A 25,060-nucleotide genomic window follows, 5' to 3' on the forward strand; every position below is an offset into this window, starting at 1 on the left:
AATATAAGTGGATGTACAGTGTACATGAGAGGTGTCAGCAGAGTACATGAGTGTGTGAGGAGTGCAAAGTGCTCACTCAGCATATTTATAATGCCACTCCCCAGTGATGGAGTCCTGCTCAAACAGAGTGGGGATCCAGTCTTCACATTTGGCTTTCCTCTCCCGTGCAGACTTCCTCTGACTCTCCTCCAGGATGAACTTCTCGTTGGTGGCTTCGGTCTGGTCCTTGTTGACGATGGCGCGCGTCACCTGCTGCCACAGTCTGCAAATATTGCACATATTGTTAACATTCTGCATCCACTTTTTGTTACGTTACAGCGTTGTTCCAAAGTGGAATTCATTTTTAACCTCAAAATTCAAAACACAAGACCCCGTGATGTTTTTTTTTAAAGAGATTTTTGCAAATGTATCAAAAATAAGAGGATTAAGAATGACATGTACATAAGTACACATACTTAATACTTAGTTGATGCACCTTTGGCAGCAATTCCAGCTTCAAGTCTTTTGGAATACGATGCCATAAGCTTGGCACACCTATTTTTGGGTACTTTCTCTCATTCCTCTTTGCAGCACCTCTGAAGCTCCATCAGGTTGGATGGAGTTGGTTTTCGTCCAGGATGATTCTGAGCATAGCTGCATTCATCTTTCCCTCTATCCTGACTAGTCTTGTGAGACTAGAGAATTTATTAGTTTCTCATGGTCAGAGAGCATTTCAGGTGCATTTTGGCAAACTTCTTCCTAAGATATGACTTTTAATTTTTAGTGAATTTGCTAAAAAAAACAAAAAACTGTTGCACATGTTGTCACTACGGGGTATTGTGTGTAGCATTTTGAGGACAAAAATAAATTATAATAAATTGTGGATGTTACTGTAAAAAATTTAGATGCTACTGTAAAACTGGTACATGCTACTGTAATCATTGCAGATGTTACTGTAATAATTATGGATGCTACTGTAATAATTGCAGGTGCTACTGTAATAATTGTAAACGCTACTGTAATAATTATGACTACTACTGTAATAATTGTAGATGCCACTGTAATAATGGTGGATGCTACTTTAAAAATTCTAGATGCGACTGTAATAATGGTGGATGCTAACATAATAATTGCAGATGCTACTGTAATCATTGTAGATGATACTGTAATAATTGTAGATTACTACTGTAATAATTGTAAATGCTACTGTAATAATGGTGGATGCTACTGTAATAATTCTAGATACTACTGTAATAATGGTGGATGCTAACAATAATTGCAGATGCTACTGTAATAATCATGGATGCTACTGTAATAATTGTAGATTACTACTGTAATAATTGTAGATGCTACTGTAATAATGGTGGATGCTACTGTAAAAATTCTAGATACTACTGTAATAATGGTGGATGCTAACAATAATTGCAGATGCTACTGTAATAATTGTAGATGCTACTGTAATAATCATGGATGCTACTGTAATAATTGTATATTACTACTGTAATAATTATAGATGCTACTGTAATAATTATGGATGCTACTGTAATAACTGTGGATGCTACTGTAATAATTATGGATGCTAAAATAATGATTGCAGATGCTACTGTAATAATTATGAATGCTTCTGTAATAATTATGGATGCTACAGTAATTATTGTGGATGCTACTGTAATAATTGTGGATGCTACTGTAATAATGGTGGATGGTAAAATAATGATTGCAGATGCTACTGTAATAATTATGAATGCTACTGTAATAACGGTGGATGCTACTGTAAAAATTCTAGATGCTACTGTAATGATGGTGGATGCTAACATAATAATTGCAGATGCTACTGTAATAATTATAATGCTTCTGTAATAATTATGGATGCTACTGTAATTATTGTGGATGCTACTGTAATAATGGTGGATGGTAAAATAATGATTGCAGATGCTACTGTAATAATTATGAATGCTTCTGTAATAATTATGGATGCTACTGTAATAATTATGAATGCTTCTGTAATAATTATGGATGCTACTGTAATTATTGTGGATGCTACTGTAATAATTGTGGATGCTACTGTAATAATGGTGGATGCTAAAATAATGATTGCAGATGCTACTGTAATAATTATGAATGCTTCTGTAATAATTGTGGATGCTAACATAACAATTGCAGATGCTACTGTAATAATTATAGATGCTACAGTAATTGGGGATGCAACAGTAATAATGGTGGATTCTAACGTAATAATTGCAGATGCTACTGTAATAATTGTAGATGCTACTGTAATAATTATGAATGCTACTGTAATAATTATGAATGCTACTGTAATAACGGTGGATGCTACTGTAAAAATTCTAGATGCTACTGTAATGATGGTGGATGCTAACATAATAATTGCAAATGCTACTGTAATAATTGTGGATGCTTCTGTAATAATTGTGGATGCTATTGTAATAATTGTGGCTATTAAGCCCACCTCTCTGACTCAAACTCGCCCTGCTCCTCTGGGGGCACGGTGCAGCGGGTGAGGCGACTCTGCCTCAGGTCCGGGGAGGGGTTCCAGAAGGTGTCCATTGTTCCCGTCTTCTTGTCGTTGATGAAGATCTCACTGTCCTGCACGTCACACAGTATTACACATTACACCTGGCCATACAGTATTACAAATTACACCTGGCCATACAGTATTACACATTACACCTGCCATACAGTATTACACATTACACCTGGCCATACAGTATTACACATTAAACCTTTCCATACAGTATTACACATTACAACTGGCCATACAGTATTACACATTACACCTGGCCATACAGTATTACACATTACACCTGGCCATACAGTATTACACATTACACCTGGACATACAGTATTACACATTGAACCTGGCCATACAGTATTACACATTAAACCTGGCCTTACAGTATTACACATTACAACTGGCCATACAGTATTACACATTACACCTGGCCATACAGTATTATACATTAAACCTGGCCATACAGTATTACACATTACAACTGGCCATACAGTATTACACATTAAACCTGGCCATACAGTATTACACATTACAACTGGCCATACAGTATTACACATTACACCTGGCCATACAGTATTACACATTACAACTGGCCATACAGTATTACACATTAAACCTGGCCATACAGTATTACACATTAAACCTGGCCATACAGTATTACACATTACAACTGGCCACACAGTATTACACATTAAACCTGGCCATACAGTATTACACATTACAACTGGCCATACAGTATTACACATTACACCTGGCCATACAGTATTACACATTACACCTGGCCATACAGTATTACACATACACATTACACCTGGCCATACAGTATTACACATGACACCTGGCCATACAGTATTACACATACACATTATTACACCTGGCCATACAGTATTACACAATACACCTGGCCATACAGTATTACACATTACATCTTACACCTGGCCAAACACTATTACACATACACATTACACTTGGCCATACAGCATTACACATTACACCTGGCCATACAGTATTACACATTACACCTGCCATACAGTATTACAAATTACACCTGGCCATACAGTATTACACATTACACCTGGCCATACAGTATTACAAATGACACCTGGCCATACAGTATTACACATAAACATTATTACACCTGGCCATACAGTATTACAAATTACACCTGGCCATACAGTATTACAAATTACACCTGGCCATACAGTATTACACATTACACCTGGCCATACAGTATTACACATAAACATTATTACACCTGGCCATACAGTATTACAAATTACACCTGGCCATACAGTATTACAAATTACACCTGGCCATACAGTATTACACATGACACCTGGCCATACAGTATTACACATACACATTATTACACCTGGCCATACAGTATTACAAATTACACCTGGCCATACAGTATTACACATGACACCTGGCCATACAGTATTACACGTTACATCTTACACCTGGCCAAACACTATTACACATACACATTACACTTGGCCATACAATATAACACATTACACCTGGCCATACAGTATTACGCATTACAACTGGCCATACAGTATTACAAATTACACCTGGCCATACAGTATTACACATTACACCTGGCCATACAGTATTACACATGACACCTGGCCATACAGTATTACACATAAACATTATTACACCTGGCCATACAGTATTACAAATTACACCTGGCCATACAGTATTACAAATTACACCTGGCCATACAGTATTACACATGACACCTGGCCATACAGTATTACACATACACATTATTACACCTGGCCATACAGTATTACAAATTACACCTGGCCATACAGTATAACACATTACACCTGGCCATACAGTATTACACATGACACCTGGCCATACAGTATTACACATACACATTATTACACCTGGCCATACAGTATTACACAATACACCTGGCCATACAGTATTACACATTACATCTTACACTTGGCCAAACACTATTACACATACACATTACACTTGGCCATACAGTATTACACATTACACCTGGCCATACAGTATTACGCATTACACCTGGCCATACAGTATTACGCATTACACCTGGCCATACAGTATTACACAATACACCTGGCCATACAGTATTGCACATTACAACTGGCCATACAGTATTACACATTACACCTGGTCATACAGTATTACACATACACATTATTACACCTGGCCTTACAGTATTACACATTACACCTGGCCATACAGTATTACACATACACATTATTACACATGGCCATACAGTATTACACATTACACCTGGTCATACAGTATTACACATACACATTATTACACCTCGCGATACAGTATTACACATTACACCTGGCCATACAGTATTACACATACACATTATTACACCTGGCCATACAGTATTACACACACACATTACACCTGGCCATACAATATTACACATTACACCTGGCCATACAGTATTACAAACGCACGCACGGACGCAGACACACACACACACACACACACATTACACTTGGCCATACAGTATTACACATTACACCTGGCCATACAGCATTACACATTAAACCTGGCCATACAGTATTGCGCATTACACCTGGCCGTACAGTATTACACATTACATCTTACACCTGGCCAAACACTATTACACATACACATTACACCTGGCCATACAGTATTACACATTACACCTGGCCATACAGTATTACACATACACATTACTACACCTGGCCATACAGTATTACACATTACACCTGGCCATACAGTATTACACATTACACCTGGCCATACAGCATTACACATTAAACCTGGCCATACAGTATTACGCATTACACCTGGCCATACAGTATTACACATTACACCTGGCCATACAGCAATACACATTAAACCTGGCCATACAGTATTACGCATTACACCTGGCCGTACAGTATTACACATTACATCTTACACCTGGCCAAACACTATTACACATACACATTACACCTGGCCATACAGTATTACACATTACACCTGGCCATACAGTATTACACATACACATTATTACACCTGGTCATACAGTATTACACATTACACCTGGCCATACAGTATTACACATACACATTATTACACCTGGCCATACACTATTACACATACACATTACACCTGGCCATACAGTATTACACATTACACCTGGCCATACAGTATTACACATACACACTATTACACTTGGCCATACACTATTACACATTACACCTTACACCTGGCCAAACACTATCACACATACACATTACACCTGGCCATACAGTATTACACACACACACATTACACCTGCCCATACAGTATTACACATACACATTACACAATTACAGTCCTTAGTACACACTGTACATTGTTACAGTACTTAGTACACATTGCACAAGTTTACAGTACTTAGTACACACTGTACACATTTACAGTAGTAGTGGCTTTGAACTGTGGAGGGATGTTGTGGTACTCTACCCACCTCTTAGCAATGTACATAAGACCTCCATCAGAAGCAAAGTACAGTAACAATACACATACAGTACACTGTGTTGCCAAAAGTATTTGGCCACCCACCCAAATGATAAGAACCAGGTGCCCTAATCACTTGGCCCGGTGTATCAAATCAAGCACTTAGGCATGGAGATTGTTTCTACAAACATCTGTGAAAGAATGGGCCGTTCTCAGTCATTTCCAGCGTGGAACTGTCACAGGATGCCACTTATGCAACAAATCCAGTCATGAAATTTCCCCGCTCCTAAATATTCCAAAGTCCACTTTCTTATAAGAAACATGAAGAGTTTGGGAACAACAGCAACTCAGCCGCCAAGTGGTAGGCCATGCAAACTGACAGAGAGGGGTCAAAGGTCTGCATAGTCAGTTGCTGCAGAGCTCCAAACTTCATGTGGCCTTCCAATTAGCCCACGTACAGTACGCAGAGCAGTGTCGATGCCTTCTCTGGACTGATGAATCACGCATTTTCCATCTGGCAACCTGATGGACCAGTCTGGGTTTGGAGGTTGCCAGGAGAACGCTACATTTCGGACTGCATTGTGTGAAATTTGGTGGGGGAGGAATTATGATGTGTGGTTGTTTTTCAAGGGTTTGGCTTAGGCCCCTTAGTTCCAGTTAAGGGAACTTTTGAATGCTCCAGGATACCGAAAACATGTTGGACAATTCCATGGGATGGGACGTCAGGTTCATATGTGAGGCAAGGCAGGTGGCCAAATAGTTTTGACAACATAGTGCAGTTCTAAAAACAACCACTAGTCTGTCAAAATATGAAATATGTTGGATGATGCTCAGAGAGTACGGGGTATCAGACTGTCTGATCGTGGCGGTCATCTCTTTGTACGAACAAGTTGTTGGATGATGCTCAGAGAGTATGGGGTAACGGATTGTCCGATTGTGGTGGTCCTCTCTTTGTACGAACATGTTGTTGGATGATGCTTAGAGAGTATGGGGTAACGGATTGTCCGATTGTGGCGGTCCTCTCTTTGTACGAACATGTTGTTGGATGAAGCTCAGAGAGTATGGGGAATTGAACTGTCTGATTGTGGCGGTCCTCTCTGTGTACAAACACGTTGTTGGTAGATACTCAGAGAGTATGGGGTATCGGACTGTCCGATTGTGGCGGTCCTCTCTTTGTACGAATTGTTGGATGATGCTCAGAGAGTATGTGGTAACGGATTGTCTGATTGTGGCGGTCCTCTCTTTGTACGAACATTTTGTTGGATGATGCTCAGAGAGTATTGGGTAACGGATTGTCTGATTGTGGCGGTCCTCTCTTTGTACGAACATGTTGTTGGATGATGCTCAGAGAGTATGGGGTAACGGATTGTCTGATTGTGGCGGTCCTCTCTTTGTACGAACATGTTGTTGGATGATGCTCAGAGAGTATGGGGTAACGGATTGTCTGATTGTGGCGGTCCTCTCTTTGTAAGAACATGTTGTTGGATGATGCTCAGAGAGTATGGGGTAATGGATTGTCTGATTGTGGCGGTCCTCTCTTTGTACGAACATGTTGTTGGATGATGCTCAGAGAGTATGGGGTAACGGATTGTCTGGTTGTGGCGGTCCTCTCTGTGTACAAACACGTTGTTGGTAGATACTCAGAGAGTATGGGGTATCGGACTGTCCGATTGTGGCGGTCCTCTCTTTGTACGAATTGTTGGATGATGCTCAGAGAGTATGTGGTAACGGATTGTCTGATTGTGGCGGTCCTCTCTTTGTATGAACATTTTGTTGGATGATTCTCAGAGAGTATGGGGTAACGGATTGTCTGATTGTGGCGGTCCTCTCTTTGTACGAACATGTTGTTGGATGATGCTCAGAGAGTATGGGGTAACGGATTGTCTGATTGTGGCGGTCCTCTCTTTGTACGAACATGTTGTTGGATGATGCTCAGAGAGTATGGGGTAACGGATTGTCTGATTGTGGCGGTCCTCTCTTTGTACGAACATGTTGTTGGATGATGCTCAGACAGTATGGGGTAATGGATTGTCTGATTGTGGCGGTCCTCTCTTTGTACGAACATGTTGTTGGATGATGCTCAGAGAGTATGGGTTAACGGATTGTCTGGTTGTGGCGGTCCTCTCTCTGTAAGAACATGTTGTTGGATGATGCTCAGAGAGTATGGGGTAACGGATTGTCTGATTGTGGCAGTCCTCTCTTTGTACGAGCAGTGTCGGAGATTTGTCCGCATTGCCGACATTAACTAAGAACTGTTTCCAGTGAGGGTTGGACTCCGCCAAGGCTGCCCTTTTGTCACCGATTCTGTTCCAGAATTTCTAGGCGCAGTGAAGGCGTTGAGGGGATCCGGTTTGGTGGATGCAGGATTAGGTCTCTGCTTTTTGCCGATGATGTGGTCCTGATGGCTTCAACTGGCAAGGATCTTCAGCTCTCACTGGATCGGTTCGCAGCAGAGTGTGAAGCGACCGGGATGAGAATCACCACCTCCAAGTCCGAGTCCATGGTTCTCGCACCGGAAAAGGGTGGAGTGCCATCTGCAGGTTGGGGAGGAGATCTTGCCCCCAAGTGGAGAAGTTCAAGTACCTCGTAGTCTTCTTCATGAGTGAGGGAAGAGTGGATCGTGCGGTCGACAGGTGGTTCGGTGCGGCGTCTTCAGGAATGCGGATGCTGTATCTATCCGTTGTGGTGAAGGAGGAGCTGAGCCGGAAGGAAAAGCTCTCAATTTACCGGTCGATCTACGTTCCCATCCTCGCCTATGGTCATGAGCTTTGGGTTATGACTGAAAGGACAAGATCACGGGCATAAGCAGTCGAAATGACTTTCCTCCGCCGGGTGGGGTGAGAATCTCTGCCATCCGGGAGGAGCTCAAAGTAAAGCCGCTGCTCCTCCACATGGAGAGGAGCCAGATGAGGTGGTTCAAGCTTCCGGTCAGGATGCCACCCGAACGATCCCCTAGGGAGGTGTTTCGGGCACGTCTGACCGGCAGGAGGCCACGGGGAAGACCCAGGACACGATGGGACTGGGGTTGGACGAAGTGGCTGGGGAGATTGAAGTCTGGGCTTCCCTGCTTAGGCTGCTGCCCCCGCCACTAAACCTCAGATAAGCAGATGGATGGATGATGATCGGATATGAGGTACAATAACCTCCATTTTGCCATGTTTAAGCTTCAAATGCTTCATTTTTGCTCTATATTTCTAACAACCTCATTCACCCCAACTATTCAAGTAAAATATGGAGTTGATACACAAGTGAAATCCTTTCTTAAAGCCCCAAATATATTGTGACGGTAATAAATACGCAGGTCAAACTCAAACAATTAAAAAATATCGTGCAAAAGTTGGTTCATGTCAGCAATTCAAGGTCAACTGTGAAAAAAGTGAGTGATATCAAGTCATTGCATACCAGCATTTATTTATTATCACTTATTATGACCATAAGTCATAATAAGTCCTAATAATAAAACATTTTTTTTAATTCATTTGCACGATATTCTAATCGTCTAAGTTGCACCTGTACCGTGTCCTCACTTTATGTACTTTACACAAACACCAGTCCAGCACTACCATGTAGTAACAATAATCAAATATCATATTACTGCAGTGCATCATTTTTCCATCGGTGTCTGGGGTTTTGCTATGATATGTTGTGATGCATTATCAGGATGGAGAAGTGGTTCCTACCCAGTGTCCTTCCAGCGTGGCCAACACTTCCTTGCCCAGCTTGATCTTGCCGCACACCTGATTGACGCAATCGCTGCTGCCCAGGAACGGCTGCCAGGGCGGAGAGGAAGTAGCAAATATGGCGGAATCGGTATTAATGCAGATCAAAAAGCATATTTAAATATATAAAAGTATATTTTTTAATATGTAAATGAGGTGGCGACTTCCGCCCGATTGTAGCTGTGATAGGCACCAGCGCCCCCCGCGACCCCAAAGGGAATAAGCGGCAGAAAATGGATGGATGGATGTAAAATGATATTTTTAACTGTAAAATGATATTTGAACTATGTCTATCAATGTTTCAACTGTGTAAAATGATATTTTTAAATATATATAATATTTTTAAACAAGTAAAATGAGGGACAAGCCGTACAAAATGGATGGATTGATATTTTCAAAGATGTCAAGATTTTTAACTATGTCAAATGATATTTTTTAACACATTTGAATACGTAAAATGACATTTTTAACTATGTTTTTTTTTCAAAAAGCACATTTAAATATGTAAAATTATATTTTTAATATGTAAAATTATATCTTTAACTTTCAAATTATATTTAAACTATGTCTAATGATATTTTAACTGTGTAAAATTATATTTTTAAAATATATGTGATATTTTTAAATAAGTAAAATGAGGGACAAGCGGTACAAAATGGATGGATGGATATTTTCAAATATGTCAAATATTTCAACTATGTCAAATGATATTTTTTAGCACATCTGAATACGTAAAATGACATTTTTAACTATGTATATATTTTTTTAAGTATGTAAAATTATATTTTCAACTAAAATTACACATTTTAAAATATTTTTTAATTAGATTTTAACCTATGTACATTTTTTGGAATATGTAAAATTATACTTCTATATAAAATGTAATTTTTAAATATTAAAAATGCTATTTTTGACTATGTCAAACAATATTTTTAAATATTAAAATGCTATTTTTGACTATGTAAAATAATATTTTTATATATGTTATATCATATTTTTTACTATGTATAATTATATATTTTATTATGTAAAATGTTATTTTTAAATATGAGGGACAAGCGGTACAAAATGGATGGATAGATATTTTTAAATATGTAAAATATTTTCCATCCATCCATCCATTTTCTACCGCTTATTCCCTTTCGGGGTCGCGGGGGGCACTGGCGCCTATCTCAGCTACAATCGGGCGGAAGGCGGGGTACACCCTGGACAAGTCGCCACCTCATCGCAGGGCCAACACAGATAGACAGACAACATTCACACTCACATTCACACACTAAGGCCAATTTAGTGTTGCCAATCAACCTATCCCCAGGTGCATGTCTTTGGAGGTGGGAGGAAGCCGGAGTACCCGGAGGGAACCCACGCATTCACGGGGAGAACATGCAAACTCCACACAGAAAGATCCTGAGCCTGGATTTGAACCCAGGACTGCAGGACCTTCGTATTGTGAGGCAGACACACTAACCCCTCTGCCACCGTGAAGCCTAAAATATTTTAACTTTGTCAAATGATTTTTTTTTTTTAGCACATTTGAATATTTAAAATTACATTTTTAACTATGTATATTATTTTTTTTAATGATGTAAAATTATATTTTCAACTATATAAAATTATATTTTAAAATTTGTTAAATTAGATTTTAACCTATGTAAATTATTTTTTTTTAAACATGTAAAATTATACTATATACAATTTTATTTTTAAATATTAAAAATGCTATTTTGGACTATGTAAATAATATTTTTAAATATTAAAAATGCTATTTTTGACAATGTAAAATCATATTTTTAAATATGTTAAAAAAAATTTTATTATGTAAAATTCTATTCTTTATTATGTAAAATTATATTTTTAAATATCTAAAATGAGGGACAAGCGGTACAAAATTGATCGATGGATTTTTAAATATGTCAAATATTTTAACAATGTCAAATTATACATATTTTTTAGCACATTTGAGTTTGGAAAATGACATTTTTAACTATGTAAAATGATATTTTCAAAAATATAAAATTATATTATAAAATATATTTAATTAGATTAAAATGATCTTTTTAAGTATGTACAATGATATTTTTAACTGCGTTAAATTATATTTTCAAGTTTGTAAAATGCTACTTTTAACTTTATTTGAACTATGTACAATGATATTTTAGCTATGTAAAATGATATCCTCACGATGTCAAATTATACTTAACTATTTAAAATAATATTTAACTATGTACAATAATATTTTAACTATGTAAAATGATATTCTAACAATGTCAAATAATATTTAACTAGGTACAATAATATATAACTATGTACAATGATATTTTGACTATGTACAAACATATTTATAACTATGTACAAAGATATTAACTATGTACAAAACTATTTTAACTACTGTATGTACAATAACATTTTTAAGTATGTAAAATGATATTTTAACTATAAAAAAGGGAGAAGCGGTAGGAACTGGATGGATGGATATTTAACTATGTACAATGACAGTTTAACTATGTACAATATTTTAAGTATGTGCTATGACATTTTAACTAAGTACCATTATATTTTAAGTATGTGCAATGACATTTTAACTATGTACAATGATATTTTAACAATGCACAATGACATTTTAACTATGTACACATATATTCTCACTGTGTACAAAAACATTTTAACTATGTAAAAATATAGTTTTACTATGTACAATGACATTTTAACTATGTACAAATATATTTTAACTATGTGCAAAGACATTTTAACTATGTAACATTATATTTAACTATTTACAATGATATTTTAACTATGTACAATGACATTTTAACTATGTACAATGATATGTTTAACTATGTAAAATGACATTTTAACGATCTAAAATTACATTTTAACTATGTGCAACTATATTTTAACAATGTAAAACGACACTTTTATCTATATACAATGATATTTAGCTATGTATAATATTTAACTATGTACAATAACGTTTCAACTATGTAAAATGACATTTTAATTATGGACAATGATATGTTAACTATGTACAATGACATTTTAACGATGTACAACTATAGCTTAACTATGTGCAACTATATTTTAACAATGTAAAACACATTTTTTATCTATGTACAACGATATCTAACTATGTACAATGATATTTAACTATGTAGAATGATATTTTAACTATGTACAATGATATTTAACTATGTAGAATGATATTTTAACTGTTTAGAAAAATATTTAAATATGTAGAATTATATTTTAACTATGTACAATGATATTTAACTATGAATAACAATACTTAACTATGTACAATGATAATTAACTATGTAGAATTATATTTTAACTATGTACAATGATATTTAACTATGAACAATAATACTTAACTATGTACAATGATATTTAACAAATTTAACATTTTAACGATGTACAGTGGCATTTTAACTATGTAAAATTACATTTTAACTATGTGCAACTATATTTCAACAATGTAAAACAACATTTTTATCTATATACAATTATATTTAGCTATGTATAATATTTAACTATGTACAATAATATTTCAACTATGTAAAATGACATTTTAACTATGTACAATGAGATTTTGAAGGTGCCTACTACAGTATAAGATGTGATGTGGAGTACAGATGAAGAAATGGAGAGGTGGAGTGTGTGATAGCAAGAGAGAAAACTACAAATGTGGAAGACATAAAAAGACCTTGAGTTTGAATTCCAGCTGAGAACTGTATCCTGTCTTCTCACAGGCGATGGTCACCTGACCGCCTAACTCCAGTGTCATGGTGCCGTACAGGATGCCTTGCACACAAATACAGCAATGTTCACTTTATCAAAGGTCAGTTTTTATTACATTTTCCTGTCATCATATCAGCGAGTATCACTTATATTTTCCTGTTATCATATCAGTGACTATCACTTATATTTTCCTGTTACCATATGAGTGAGAGTCATTTATATTTTCCTCATATCATGTCAGTGAGTATCATATATATGTTCCTGTTATCATATCAGTGAGTATCACTATCATATCAGTGAGTATCACTTATATTTTACTGTTGTAGCAGTGACTATCCCTTATATTTTCCTGTTATCATATCAGTGAGTATCACTTATATTTTCCTGTCATCATATCAGTGAGTATCACTTATAATTTCCTGTTATCATATCAGTGAGTATCACTTATATTTTCCTGTCATCATATCAGTGAGTATCACCCTATATTTTCCTTTTATCATATCAGTGAGTATCACTTATAATTTCCTGTTATCATATCAGTGAGTATAACTTATATTTTCCTGTTATCATGTCAGTGAGTATCACTTCTATTTTCCTGTTATTATATCAGTGAGTATCACTTATATTTTGATGTTATCATATAAGTGTGTATAACTTATTTTTTCCTCTTATCACATCAATGAGTATCACTTATTTTTTCCTGTTGTATCAGTGAGTATCACTTATATTTTCCTGTTATCATATCAGTGAGTATCACTTATATTTTCCGGTTATCATATCAGTGAGTATCACTTATATGTTCCGTCATCATATCAGTGAGTATCACCTATATTTTCCTTTTATCATATCAGTGAGTATCACTTATATTATCCTGTTATCATATCAGTGAGTATCACTTATATTTCTCTGTTATATCAGTATCACTACTATCTTCCTGTTATTATATCAGTGAGTATCACTTATATTTTGATGTTATCATATAAGTGTGTATCACTTATTTTTTCCTCTTATCACATCAGTGAGTATCACTTATTTTTTCCTGTTGTATCAGTGAGTATCACTTATATTTTCCTGTTATCATATCAGTGAGTATCACTTATATGTTCCGTTATCATATCAGTGAGTATCACTTATATGTTCCTGTTATCATATCAGTGAGTATCACTTATATTTTCCTGTTATCATATTAGTGAGTATCACTTATATTTTCCTGTCATCAAATCAGTGAGAATCACTTATATTTTCCTGTTATCATGTCATTGAGTATCACTTATATTTTCCTGCTATCATATCAGTGAGTATCACTTATATCTTCCCGTTATTATATCAGTGAGTATCACTTATATTTTCCTGTTATCATATCAGTGAGTATCACTTATAATTTCCTGTTATTATATCAGTGAGTATTACTTATATTTTCCTGTTATCATATCAGTGAGTATCACTTATATTTTACTGTTATATCAGTGAGTATCACTCATATTTTCCTGTTATCATATTAGTGAGTATCACTTACATTTTCCTGTCATCAAATCAGCGAGAATCAATTATATTTTCCTGTTATCATGTCAGTGAGTATCACTTATATGTTCCTGTCATCATATCAGTGAGTATCACTTATGTTTTCCTGTTATCATATCAGTGAGTATCACTTGTATTTGAAGTATTGAAGTGGATAAATATGAGTAAAAACAGGGCGATATTCACGTCAGCCACAAGAATCTGACCTTTGCAGTGCGCATACGGCATGTTCATCACGTAGTCTTCTCCTCGGTTCAGAAAGGTGAGCCTGGCCTCGCCGTCTAAAATGGCCGACAAGGAGTTCCCTGAAAGAGCCCAGCAGACATCGTGCTGTACGTGTTGGAGTAGCAATACTTGGAGAAGTACGATGGACGTACCGTAGAACTTGGACTTGGCCAGGATGCTCCCACTCAGGCAGAAGCCATCCTTCCGGTTGCTGACGTAGAAGGCCGACACGGGGGGATGGTGGGACACCTGGCGCAGATCACCGTCTTACTTATACGGTTATCGTCACACTTTCCCCTCCCGAGGCGCCTTTCCTCGGGCGCCTAGACGACGTAATACCTGTTCCGCGATGTAGAAGGTCTTGCTGGAGGTCTTCTGGTGGAGCCACAGGCAGCGGTAGGTCTCCCCGATGATGGGATTGTACGGCTTCTTCAAGCCCTGCCGTTCAAAGGCACGCGGTCAAGCTCGGAATTGGTTATTTTGAAAGGCAACGGCAAGGAAAGCGTGCTTCCGGTTCTGACCTTTGGTTTTTTGTAGAAGCCAGAGATGTACCACTTGACCACCTTCTTCATGCGGTTGTAGGCGTTCTCCTCCACCGCGGCCCTGAGACACAACACAAGCGCTGACTCAGGTCCGACAACAGGTGGTAACTATCAACAATCACACGACATTCTTTGCAAGTCATATTATGTATTTTATTTTGAAAATATTGGCTGATGTGTGCTGAAATCTAGAAAAAAGTTCCCTAAATCAGGGTTTTTCAACCACTGTGCCGTGGCACACTAGTGTGCCGTGAGAGACGATCTGGTGTGCCATGGGAGATGATCTAATTTCACCTATTTGGGGTAAAAAAATGTTTTTTGCACACCAGTAATTGTAGTCTGCAAATGATGTGTTAGTGTTTTCTAGAGTAACCGTGTAATACTCTCCCATATCAATAGGTGGCAGCCGGTAGCGAATTGCTTTGTAGATATTGGAAACAGCAGGAGGCAGTGTGCAGGTAAAAAAGGTATTAAATGCTTAAACCAAAAAATAAACAAAAGGTGAGTACCCCTAAGAAAGGGCGTTGAAGCTTAGGGAAGGCTATGCGGAACAAAACTAAAACTGAACTACAAATTAAACAAAACCAGAATGCTGGACGACAACAAAGACTTACTGCGGAGCAAAGACGGCGTCCACAAAGTACATCCCCCCCACCCACCCCACCCATTTTATACCGTACATGACAATCAGCAATGTCCTCACAAAGAAGGATAATCCATCCATTTTCTACCTCATCACAGGGTAAAAACAACTGAAATATTCTTGATTGATAAAACAAAGTAGATGCGGGAAATATCGCTAAAAGGAAGACATGAAACTACTACAGGAAAATGCCCAAAAAATAGGAGCGCAAGACAAGAACAAACACTACACACAGGAAAAGAGCAAAATAAGTCAGGGTGTGATGTGACAGGTGGTGACAGTACACCTACTTTGAGACAAGAGCTATAGTGATGCATGCTTGGTTATGCTTTAAAGTCATATCCAACAATTGCGACGACGACTTTTTATTGTCAACTGAGTTTCATTTTTTAGTGATTTCTGCTGGTGGTGTGCTTCTGGGTTTTTCCAACGCAAAAAATGTGCCTTGGCTCAAAAAAGGTTGAAAAACACCGCCCTAAATGTTCTGGAGAACCCGTTTTGGGAAATTAGAATGACTACAATGCTAAAATGCAACACTTAAAAAAAATGGTAAGACTTTTTGCTGATTTATTAATAATGAAAAAAATGGAAAGAGCATTCGGAAAATGTTATTCTGAAGATAATTTACTGGCTAGCTGGCTGTGAAACACTCCGGTTATAAAAGTAAAAAAAAAATGAAATAAATAAAAGGATGGAGAAATAAATAAATGATAATGACTGTTTGATGTTTACTGTTCTCTCAGAAGTAAACAAGTCTCAATTTCTATTGGAACTCACAAACAAGTTGTAACTTTGCAATATATTTAATCAAAGATGGACTTTTTACATAGATATACTTTTTAATAACACATATACTTTTTAATAACACATTTGAATCATACGAAAATACTACTTTTCTTCTCTAAATTGTTCTTTTTATCAAAGTGTCTTTGGAATTACAATTTCTAACCTCATGAAGTCATGTGAGGTGTGGTGTGTTGAGGTGATGAGGTGTGGTGTGGTGATTTGTGTTGAGGTGTGGTGTGGTGAGGGAAGGTGTGGTGAAGGGGGGTGTTGTGCGGTGAGGTGAGATGAAGTGGGGTAAGGTGTGGTGAGGTGAGATGAAGTGGGGTGAGGTGTGGTGGGGTGTGTTGAGGTGACATTGAGGTGTGGTGTAGTGTGGTGTGGTGTAGTGTCGTTAGGTGTGGTGTGGTGTAGTGTCGTTAGGTGAGGTGTGGTGCAGTGAGGTGTGGTGAGGTGAGGGGGGTGACTTGTGGTGAGGTGTGGTGTGGTGAGGTGAGGTGAGGTGTGGTGAGGAGTGGTGAGGTGAGGTGTGGTGAGGTGTGGTGTGGTGAGGTGAGGTGTGGTGAGTTGTGGTGTAGTGAGGTGTGGTGAGGTGAGGTGTGGTGTAGTGAGGTGTGGCGAGGTGAAGTGTAGTGAGGTGTGGTGTAGTGAGGCGTGGTGAGGTGTGGTGTGGTGAGGTGATGTGTGGTGTAGTGAGGTGTGGTGTAGTGAGGTGTGGCGAGGTGAAGTGTAGTGAGGTGTGGTGTAGTGAGGCGTGGTGAGGTAAGGTGTGGTGAGGTGTGGTGTGGTGAGGTGAGGTGTGGTTAGGTGTGGTGAGGTGAGGTGTGGTGAGGTAAGGCGTGGTGAGGTGTGGTGTAGTGAGGCGTGGTGAGGTGAGGTGTGGTGAGGTGTGGTGAGGTAAGGTGTGGTGAGGTGTGGTGTAGTGAGGCGTGGTGAAGTGTGGTGTGGTGAGGTAAGGTGTGGTGAGGTGAGGTGAGGTGTGGTGTGGTGTGGTGTGGTGTGGTGAGGTGAGGTGTGGTGAGGTGTTGTGTAGTGAGGTGTGGCGAGGTGAAGTGTAGTGAGGTGTGGTGCGGTGTGGTGAGGTGTGGTGAGGTGTGGTGTAGTGAGGTGGGGTGTAGTGAGGTGTGGCGAGGTGAAGTGTAGTGAGGTGTGGTGTAGTGAGGCGTGGTGAGGTGTGACGAGGTGTGGTGTGGCGAGGTGTGGTGAGCTGTGGTGAGCTGTGGTGTAGTGAGGTGTGGTGTAGTGGGGTGTGGTGAAGTGTGTTGTGGTGAGGTGTAGGGTGGTGAAGGGAGGTGTTGTGTGGTGAGGTGTGGTGTAGTGGGGTGTGGCGAGGTGTGGTGTAGTGAGGAGTTGCGAGGTGAAATGTAGTGAGGCGTGGTGTGGTGAGGTGAGGTGTGGTGAGGGGAGGTGTGGTGAGGTGAGATGTGGTGGGGTGAGGTGTGGTGTGTTGAGGTAATGTTTAGGTGTAGTGTGATGAGGTGTAGTGTCGTAAAGTGTGGTGTAGTAAGGTGTGGTGAGGTGTAGTGTGGTGAGGTGTGGTGGAGTGAGGTGTGACCAGGTGAGGTGTGGCGAGGTGAGGTGTGGTGAGGTGTGGTGTAGTGGGGTGTGGTGTGGTGAGGTGTAGGGTGGTGAAGGGAGGTGTTGTGTGATGAGGTGTGGTGGGATGTGTTGTGGTGAGGTGTGGTGTAGTGAGGTGTGGAGTGGTGAGGTAAGGTGTGGTGAGGGGAGGTGTTGTGTGGTGAGATGTGATGGGGTGAGGTGTGGTGTGTTGAGGTGATGTTGAGGTGTGGTGTGGTGAGGTGTAGTGTCGTAAAGTGTGGTGTAGTAAGGTGTGGTGACGTAGTGTGGTGAGGTGTGGTGGAGTGAGGTGTGACGAGGTGAGGTGTGGCGAGGTGAGGTGTGGTGTGGTGAGGTGTGGTGTAGTGGGGTGTGGTGAGGGGAGATGTGGTGAAGGGAGGTGTTGTGTGATGAGGTGTGGTGTGATGTGTTGTGGTGAGGTGTGGTGTAGTGAGGCGTGGTGAAGTGTGATGTGGTGAGGTAAGGTGTGGTAAGGGGAGGTGTTGTGTGGTGAGGTGAGGTGAGATGTGGTGGGGTGGGGTGTGGTGAGTTGAGGTGATGTTGAGGTGAGGTGTAGTGTCGTGAGGTGTGGTGTAGTGATGTGTGGTGAGGTGTAGTGTGGTGAGGTGTGGTGTAGGGAGGTGTGGCGAGGTGAGGTGTGACGAGGTGTGGTGTGGCGAGGTGTGCTGTAGTGGGGTGTGGTGAAGTGTGGTGTGGTGAGGTGTAGGGTGGTGAAGGGAGGTGTTGTGTGGTGAGGGGAGATGTGGTGAAGGGAGGTGTTGTGTGGTGAGGTGAGGTATTGTGAGATGAGGTGTGATGTGTTGTGGTGAGGTGTGGTTTAGTGTGGTGTAATGTGGTGTGGTGAGGTGTGGTGTAATGTGGTGTGGTGAGGTGAGGTGTAGTGTGGTGTAATGTGGTGTGGTGTAGTGAGGTATGGTGTGGTGTGGTGTGGTGTGATGTAGTGAGGTGAGGTGTGATGTGGTGTGGTGAGGTGTGGTGTTATGTGGTGTGGTGAGGTGGGGTGTGATGTGGTGAGGTGAGGTGTGATGTGGTGTGGTGAGGTGTGGTGATGCATTTATTTGAAGTCAAGTTGGAGCCCAGCAGGTTCCTGGTCGTTGTGAGGGCGAACACTTACTCTGACAGGAAGTCTGTGAGGGCGAGCACTTACTCTGAGAGGAAGTCTGCATGGTAGTAGTAGTCTGAAAGTTTGTCCAGGAAGGACCTGGGTTCCAGGATGAAAGTGGGCAGCACCACCTTAGACAGATCCATACCGGGCCGCACCTGCTTCAGTAGAGTCCAGATCAAGGACTTGTTCTCCTCCGACACCGTCTCTGTCTGGGCTGCCTCACCGGCCTGCACAGGGAGTCACACAGCATTAAGTACACTACTCTAAGTACACTATTGCATGTCCACATTATCACTACTGTAAGAACACTACTCTCGGTACACTACTCAAAATACACTACTGTATGTCCACATCATCACTACTGTTAGTACATTACTCTAAGTAAACTACGGTAAGAACACTAGTCTAAGTACACTACTGTATGTCTGCATCATCACTACTGTAAGTACACTACTTTAAGTACAAGACTGTGTTCAAATCATCACTACGGTAAATACACTACTGTTTGTCTGCATCATCACTACTGTAAGTACACTACTTTAAGTACAAGACTGTGTCCAGATCATCACTACGGTAAGTACACTACTGTATGTCCGCATAATCACTACTGTAATTACATTTCTATAAGTACACTACCGTGTGTCTCCCCATCATTACTACTGTAAGTACACTATTGTAAGTACACTACTGTAAGTACACTACTTCAAGTAAACGAATGTGTGTCCACATCATCCCTAAGGCAAGTACACTACTTTATGTCTACATCATCACTACTGTAAGTACACAATTGTAAGTACAGAACTGTGTGTCCAAATCATTACTACTGTAAGTACACTACTCTAAGTACACTATTGTAAGAACTTTATAGTGTGTCCACATCATCACTACAGTGAGTACACTACTGTTTGTCCACATCATTACTACTGTAAGTACACTTCTGTAAGTACACTACTGTGTGTCTATGTCAACCCTACTGTAAGTACACTACTGTATGTCTACATCATCACTACTGTAAGTACACTACTTTAAGTACACGACTGTGTGTCCAAATTATCACTACGGTAAGTAGACTACCGTAAGTACACTATTGTAAGTACACTACAGTGTGTCCACATCATCACTACTGTAAGTACACTACTTTAAGTATACGACTGTGTGTCCACATCATCACTACTGTAAGTACACTACTTTAAGTATACGACTGTGTGTCCACATCATCACTACTGTAAGTACACTTCTGTGTGTCCACATCATCACTACTGTAAGTACACTACTGTGTATCCACATCATCACTACTGTCAGTACACTACTGAAAGAAAACTACTTTAAGTACACTACTGCATGTATACATCATCACTACTGTTAGTACACTATTGGAAGTACACTTCTGTGTCCACATCATCACCACTGTAAGTACACTACTGTAAAAACACTACTTTAAGTACACTACTGTATGTCTACATCATCACTAATGTAAGAACACTGCTCTAAGTATACGACTGTGTGTCCACATCATCACTACGGTAAGTACACTACTGTATGTCGGCATCATCACTACTGTGAGTACACTACTGTGTGTCCACACCATCACTACTATAAGTACACTATTGTAAGAACTTTACAGTGTGTCCACATCATCACTAATGTAAGTACACTACTGTGTGTTCCCATCATCACTACTGTAAGTACACTACTGTGTGACCACATCATCAGTACTGTAAGTACACTACTGTGTGTTCCCATCATCACTACTGTAAGTACACTACTGTGTGACAATATCATCAGTACTGTAAATGCACTAGTGTGTGTACACATCATCACTACTGTAAATACACTACTGTAAGTACACTACTCTGTGACCACATCATCACTACCGTAAGTACACTAAACTGTGTCAATTTCATCACTACTGTAAGTACACTACTCTAAGTACACTATTGTAAGAACTTTACAGTGTGTCTGTACTTTACAGTGTGTCCACATCATCTACTGAATGTCTGGATCATCACTACTGTAAGTACACTACTTTAAGTACACAACTGTGTGTCCACATCATCACTATGGTAAGTACACTACTGTTGGTTGGCATTATCACTACTGTAAGTACACTTCTGTAAGTACACTACTGTGTCAACATCATCACTACTGTAAGTACACTTCTGTAAGTACTCTACTGTGTCCCCCCGTATCATCACTATTGTAAGTACACTACCGTGTGTCAACATCATCCCTACTGTAAGTACAATACTGTATATCTACATCATCACTACTGTAAGTACACTAATGTAAGTACACTACCGTGTGGCCACATCATCACTACTGTAAGTACACTACTCTAAGTACACTATTGTAAAAACTTTACAGTGTGTCCATATCACCACCACTATAAGTACACTACTGTATCTCTATATCATCACTACTGTAAGTACACTTCTGTAAGTACTCTACTGTGTGTCCCCGCATAATCACTATTGTAATTACACTACCGTGTGTCGACATCATCACTACTGTAAGTACACTACTGTATGTCTACATCATCACTACTGTAAGTATACTACTTTAAGTACACAATTGTGTGTCCACATTATCACTATGATAAATACACTACTGTAAATACACTATTGTAAGTACACTACCGAGTGTCCACATCCTCACTACTGTATGTACACTATTGTAAAAACACTACTTTAAGTACACTACTGAATGTCAAGATCATCACTACTGTAAATACACTACTTTAAGTACACGACTGTGTGTCCACATCATCACTATGATAAGTACACTACTGTATGTCGGCATTGTCACTACTGTAAGTACACTTCTGTAAGTACACTACTGTGTCCACATCATCACTACTGTAAGTACACTTCTGTAAGTACTCTACTGTGTGTCCCCGCATCATCACTATTGTAAGTACACTACCGTGTGTCGACATCATCACTACTGTAAGTACACTACTGTATGTCTACATCATCACTACTGTAAGTACACTACTTCAAGTACACGATTGTGTGTCCACATTATCACTAGGGTAAGTACACTACTGTAAGTACACTATTGTAAGTACACTACCGTGTGGCCACATCATCACTACTGTAAGTACACTACTCTAAGTACACTATTGTAAAAACTTTACAGTGTGTCCATATCACCACCACTGTAAGTACACTACTGTATCTCTATATCATCACTACTGTAAGTACACTACTTTAAGTACACGATTGTGTGTCCACATTATCACTATGGTAAGTACACTACTGTAAGTACACTATTGTAAGTATACTACCGTGTGTCCACATCCTCACTACTGTAAGTACACTACTCTAAGTACACTATTGTAAAAACTTTACAGTGTGTCCCCGTCACCACCACTGTAAGTACACTATAGGAAGTGATTGATTTTTACATGTCGTACATTAGTTATTTTTCATTGTACTCCTAAAAACATACTGGCTGTTAAAGTGTTAAAAATTATGGAAAAAAAATTATAATTTTAATTTTACATGTCATACATTAATTATTTTTCATTGTACTCCTAAAAACATACTGCATATTAAAGGGGTTAAAAACTAAATACTTTTTTTTTTTTTTTTTTATATTTTTGATTTTACATGTCGTACATTAATTATTTTTCGCGTTTAAGTGTTAAAAAATGTGTTCCTCACCTCTCCCAGTTCCTCGTGCGACTGCTCCAGGTACAAGGTTTCCCGCACATGTTCGTTGGGGTCCAGGTCCACGTACGAGTCGTCTTGCCGCTCCGACGTGTCGCTGTCGCTCTCCTCGCTCTTCTCCAAACCTTCCGGGTCCGACTCCTCGTGGTCCGGCTCCCCCTCCCGGTCCGACTTGTCCGAGTAAAGGTCCGGGTCTTTCAAGTGGTCGCTGTCATTGAACCTGCCGGGGCGAAGAGGACCGTCTCTGGTCACGGTGAGAGGGATACGTGTGTGTGTGTGTGTGTGTGTGTGTGTGTGTGTGTGTGTGTGTGTGTGTGTGTGTGTGTGTAGTCTGGCAATTCTGACTTAATGGGGACATGGCTCTGTTTACACAGTCACCTTTAGGGGACTTCTGACGGTATGGGGACATACAGAGAAACCTTTTTAAATGGTCCTCAGTAGTCACGTACAAATTTCTGTGAATTATCCATATTAACTCTTTTTCCCCAGGGTCCCCAGTACTACTGATCAGCACATTACTTCATCAATCCAGAGATTTAAAGACGTGTATGAGCTAAATGGGCAGTGGTCATTTTACACAATTGTTTTTATGCCTCCCCAACCTGTACAAAGGGTGGTCCCCACAAGTACAGATCAAAAACTTGATCCCCATTCCAAATGATAACCAGTATGTGTGTGTGTTCTGGCAATGCTTACTTAATGGGGACATCGCAGTGTTAACACAGTCACCTTTAGGGGACTTCTGACGGTATGAGTACATATAGAGAACCCTTTTTTAAATGAGAGTCAGATCCATTCTGAAGATGCCTAAGTGATTTTTAAGCTTTTGGGAAATTTATAGGGAAATTTGGGTTACTTTGTTTACGTGATTCAAATATTGGTACAAGACAAAATTAACTTTCTTGAAAAGTGAAACATTTGTTATCCTGGCATTAATAGTACTGTGATTCTGTATGGTATCCATTCCTAGTTAAAACTAATATATTTTTTTCAAAAAACTAAATCTGGTTTAGTGTTCCTTAGGAGGACATTTTTATACAGCATGATTATAAAACATTATTACCTTAAAGCAGGGGTCACCAACCTTTTTGAAACCAAGAGCTACTTCTTGGGTACTGATTAATGCGAAGGGCTACCAGTTTGATACACACCTAAATAAAATATGCCAGAAATGCCAGAAATAGCCAATTTGCTCAATTTACCTTTAATAAATAAATCTATATATATATAAAAAAAAAGGGTATTTCTGTCTGTCATTCAGTCGTATATATTTTTTTCCTTTTACGGAAGTTTTTTTTATAGAGAATAAATGATGAAAAAAACACTTAATTGAACGGCTTAAAAGAGTAGAAAACAGGAAAAAAAAGAAAATTAAATTTTGAAACATAATTTATCTTCAATTTCGACTCTTTAAAATTCAAAATTCAACCGGAAAAAATTAAGAGAAAAACTAGCTAATTCGAATCTTTTAGAAAAAAAAAAAAAAAGACTTTATGGAACATAATTAGTAATGTTTCCTGATTAAGATTTTTTTTTTCCATTTTGATGACATGTTTTAAATAGGTTA

General features: G+C 39.0%; 1 protein-coding gene across 9 annotated transcripts in view; it reads right to left on the minus strand.

The window, feature by feature from the left end:
* The window catches only part of osbpl8 (oxysterol binding protein-like 8), a 200,896-nt gene that overhangs the window by 17,029 nt on the left and 158,807 nt on the right, over positions 1 to 25,060 (minus strand). For all 9 annotated transcript variants that reach the window (XM_061913980.1, XM_061913983.1, XM_061913979.1 and 6 more), the window contains 10 exons: positions 23,488 to 23,713; positions 19,865 to 20,049; positions 15,693 to 15,774; positions 15,511 to 15,609; positions 15,324 to 15,420; positions 15,153 to 15,251; positions 13,391 to 13,488; positions 9,652 to 9,741; positions 2,447 to 2,583; positions 77 to 262 (listed from right to left, as the gene is read on the minus strand). In XM_061913980.1, coding sequence (XP_061769964.1) covers positions 77 to 262; positions 2,447 to 2,583; positions 9,652 to 9,741; positions 13,391 to 13,488; positions 15,153 to 15,251; positions 15,324 to 15,420; positions 15,511 to 15,609; positions 15,693 to 15,774; positions 19,865 to 20,049; positions 23,488 to 23,713 — 1,299 coding nt within the window. The remainder of the gene's footprint in view (positions 1 to 76; positions 263 to 2,446; positions 2,584 to 9,651; positions 9,742 to 13,390; positions 13,489 to 15,152; positions 15,252 to 15,323; positions 15,421 to 15,510; positions 15,610 to 15,692; positions 15,775 to 19,864; positions 20,050 to 23,487; positions 23,714 to 25,060) is intronic.

This window comes from Nerophis ophidion, linkage group LG10, assembly GCF_033978795.1.
Source record: "Nerophis ophidion isolate RoL-2023_Sa linkage group LG10, RoL_Noph_v1.0, whole genome shotgun sequence".
NCBI classification, from domain to species: Eukaryota; Metazoa; Chordata; class Actinopteri; order Syngnathiformes; family Syngnathidae; genus Nerophis; species Nerophis ophidion.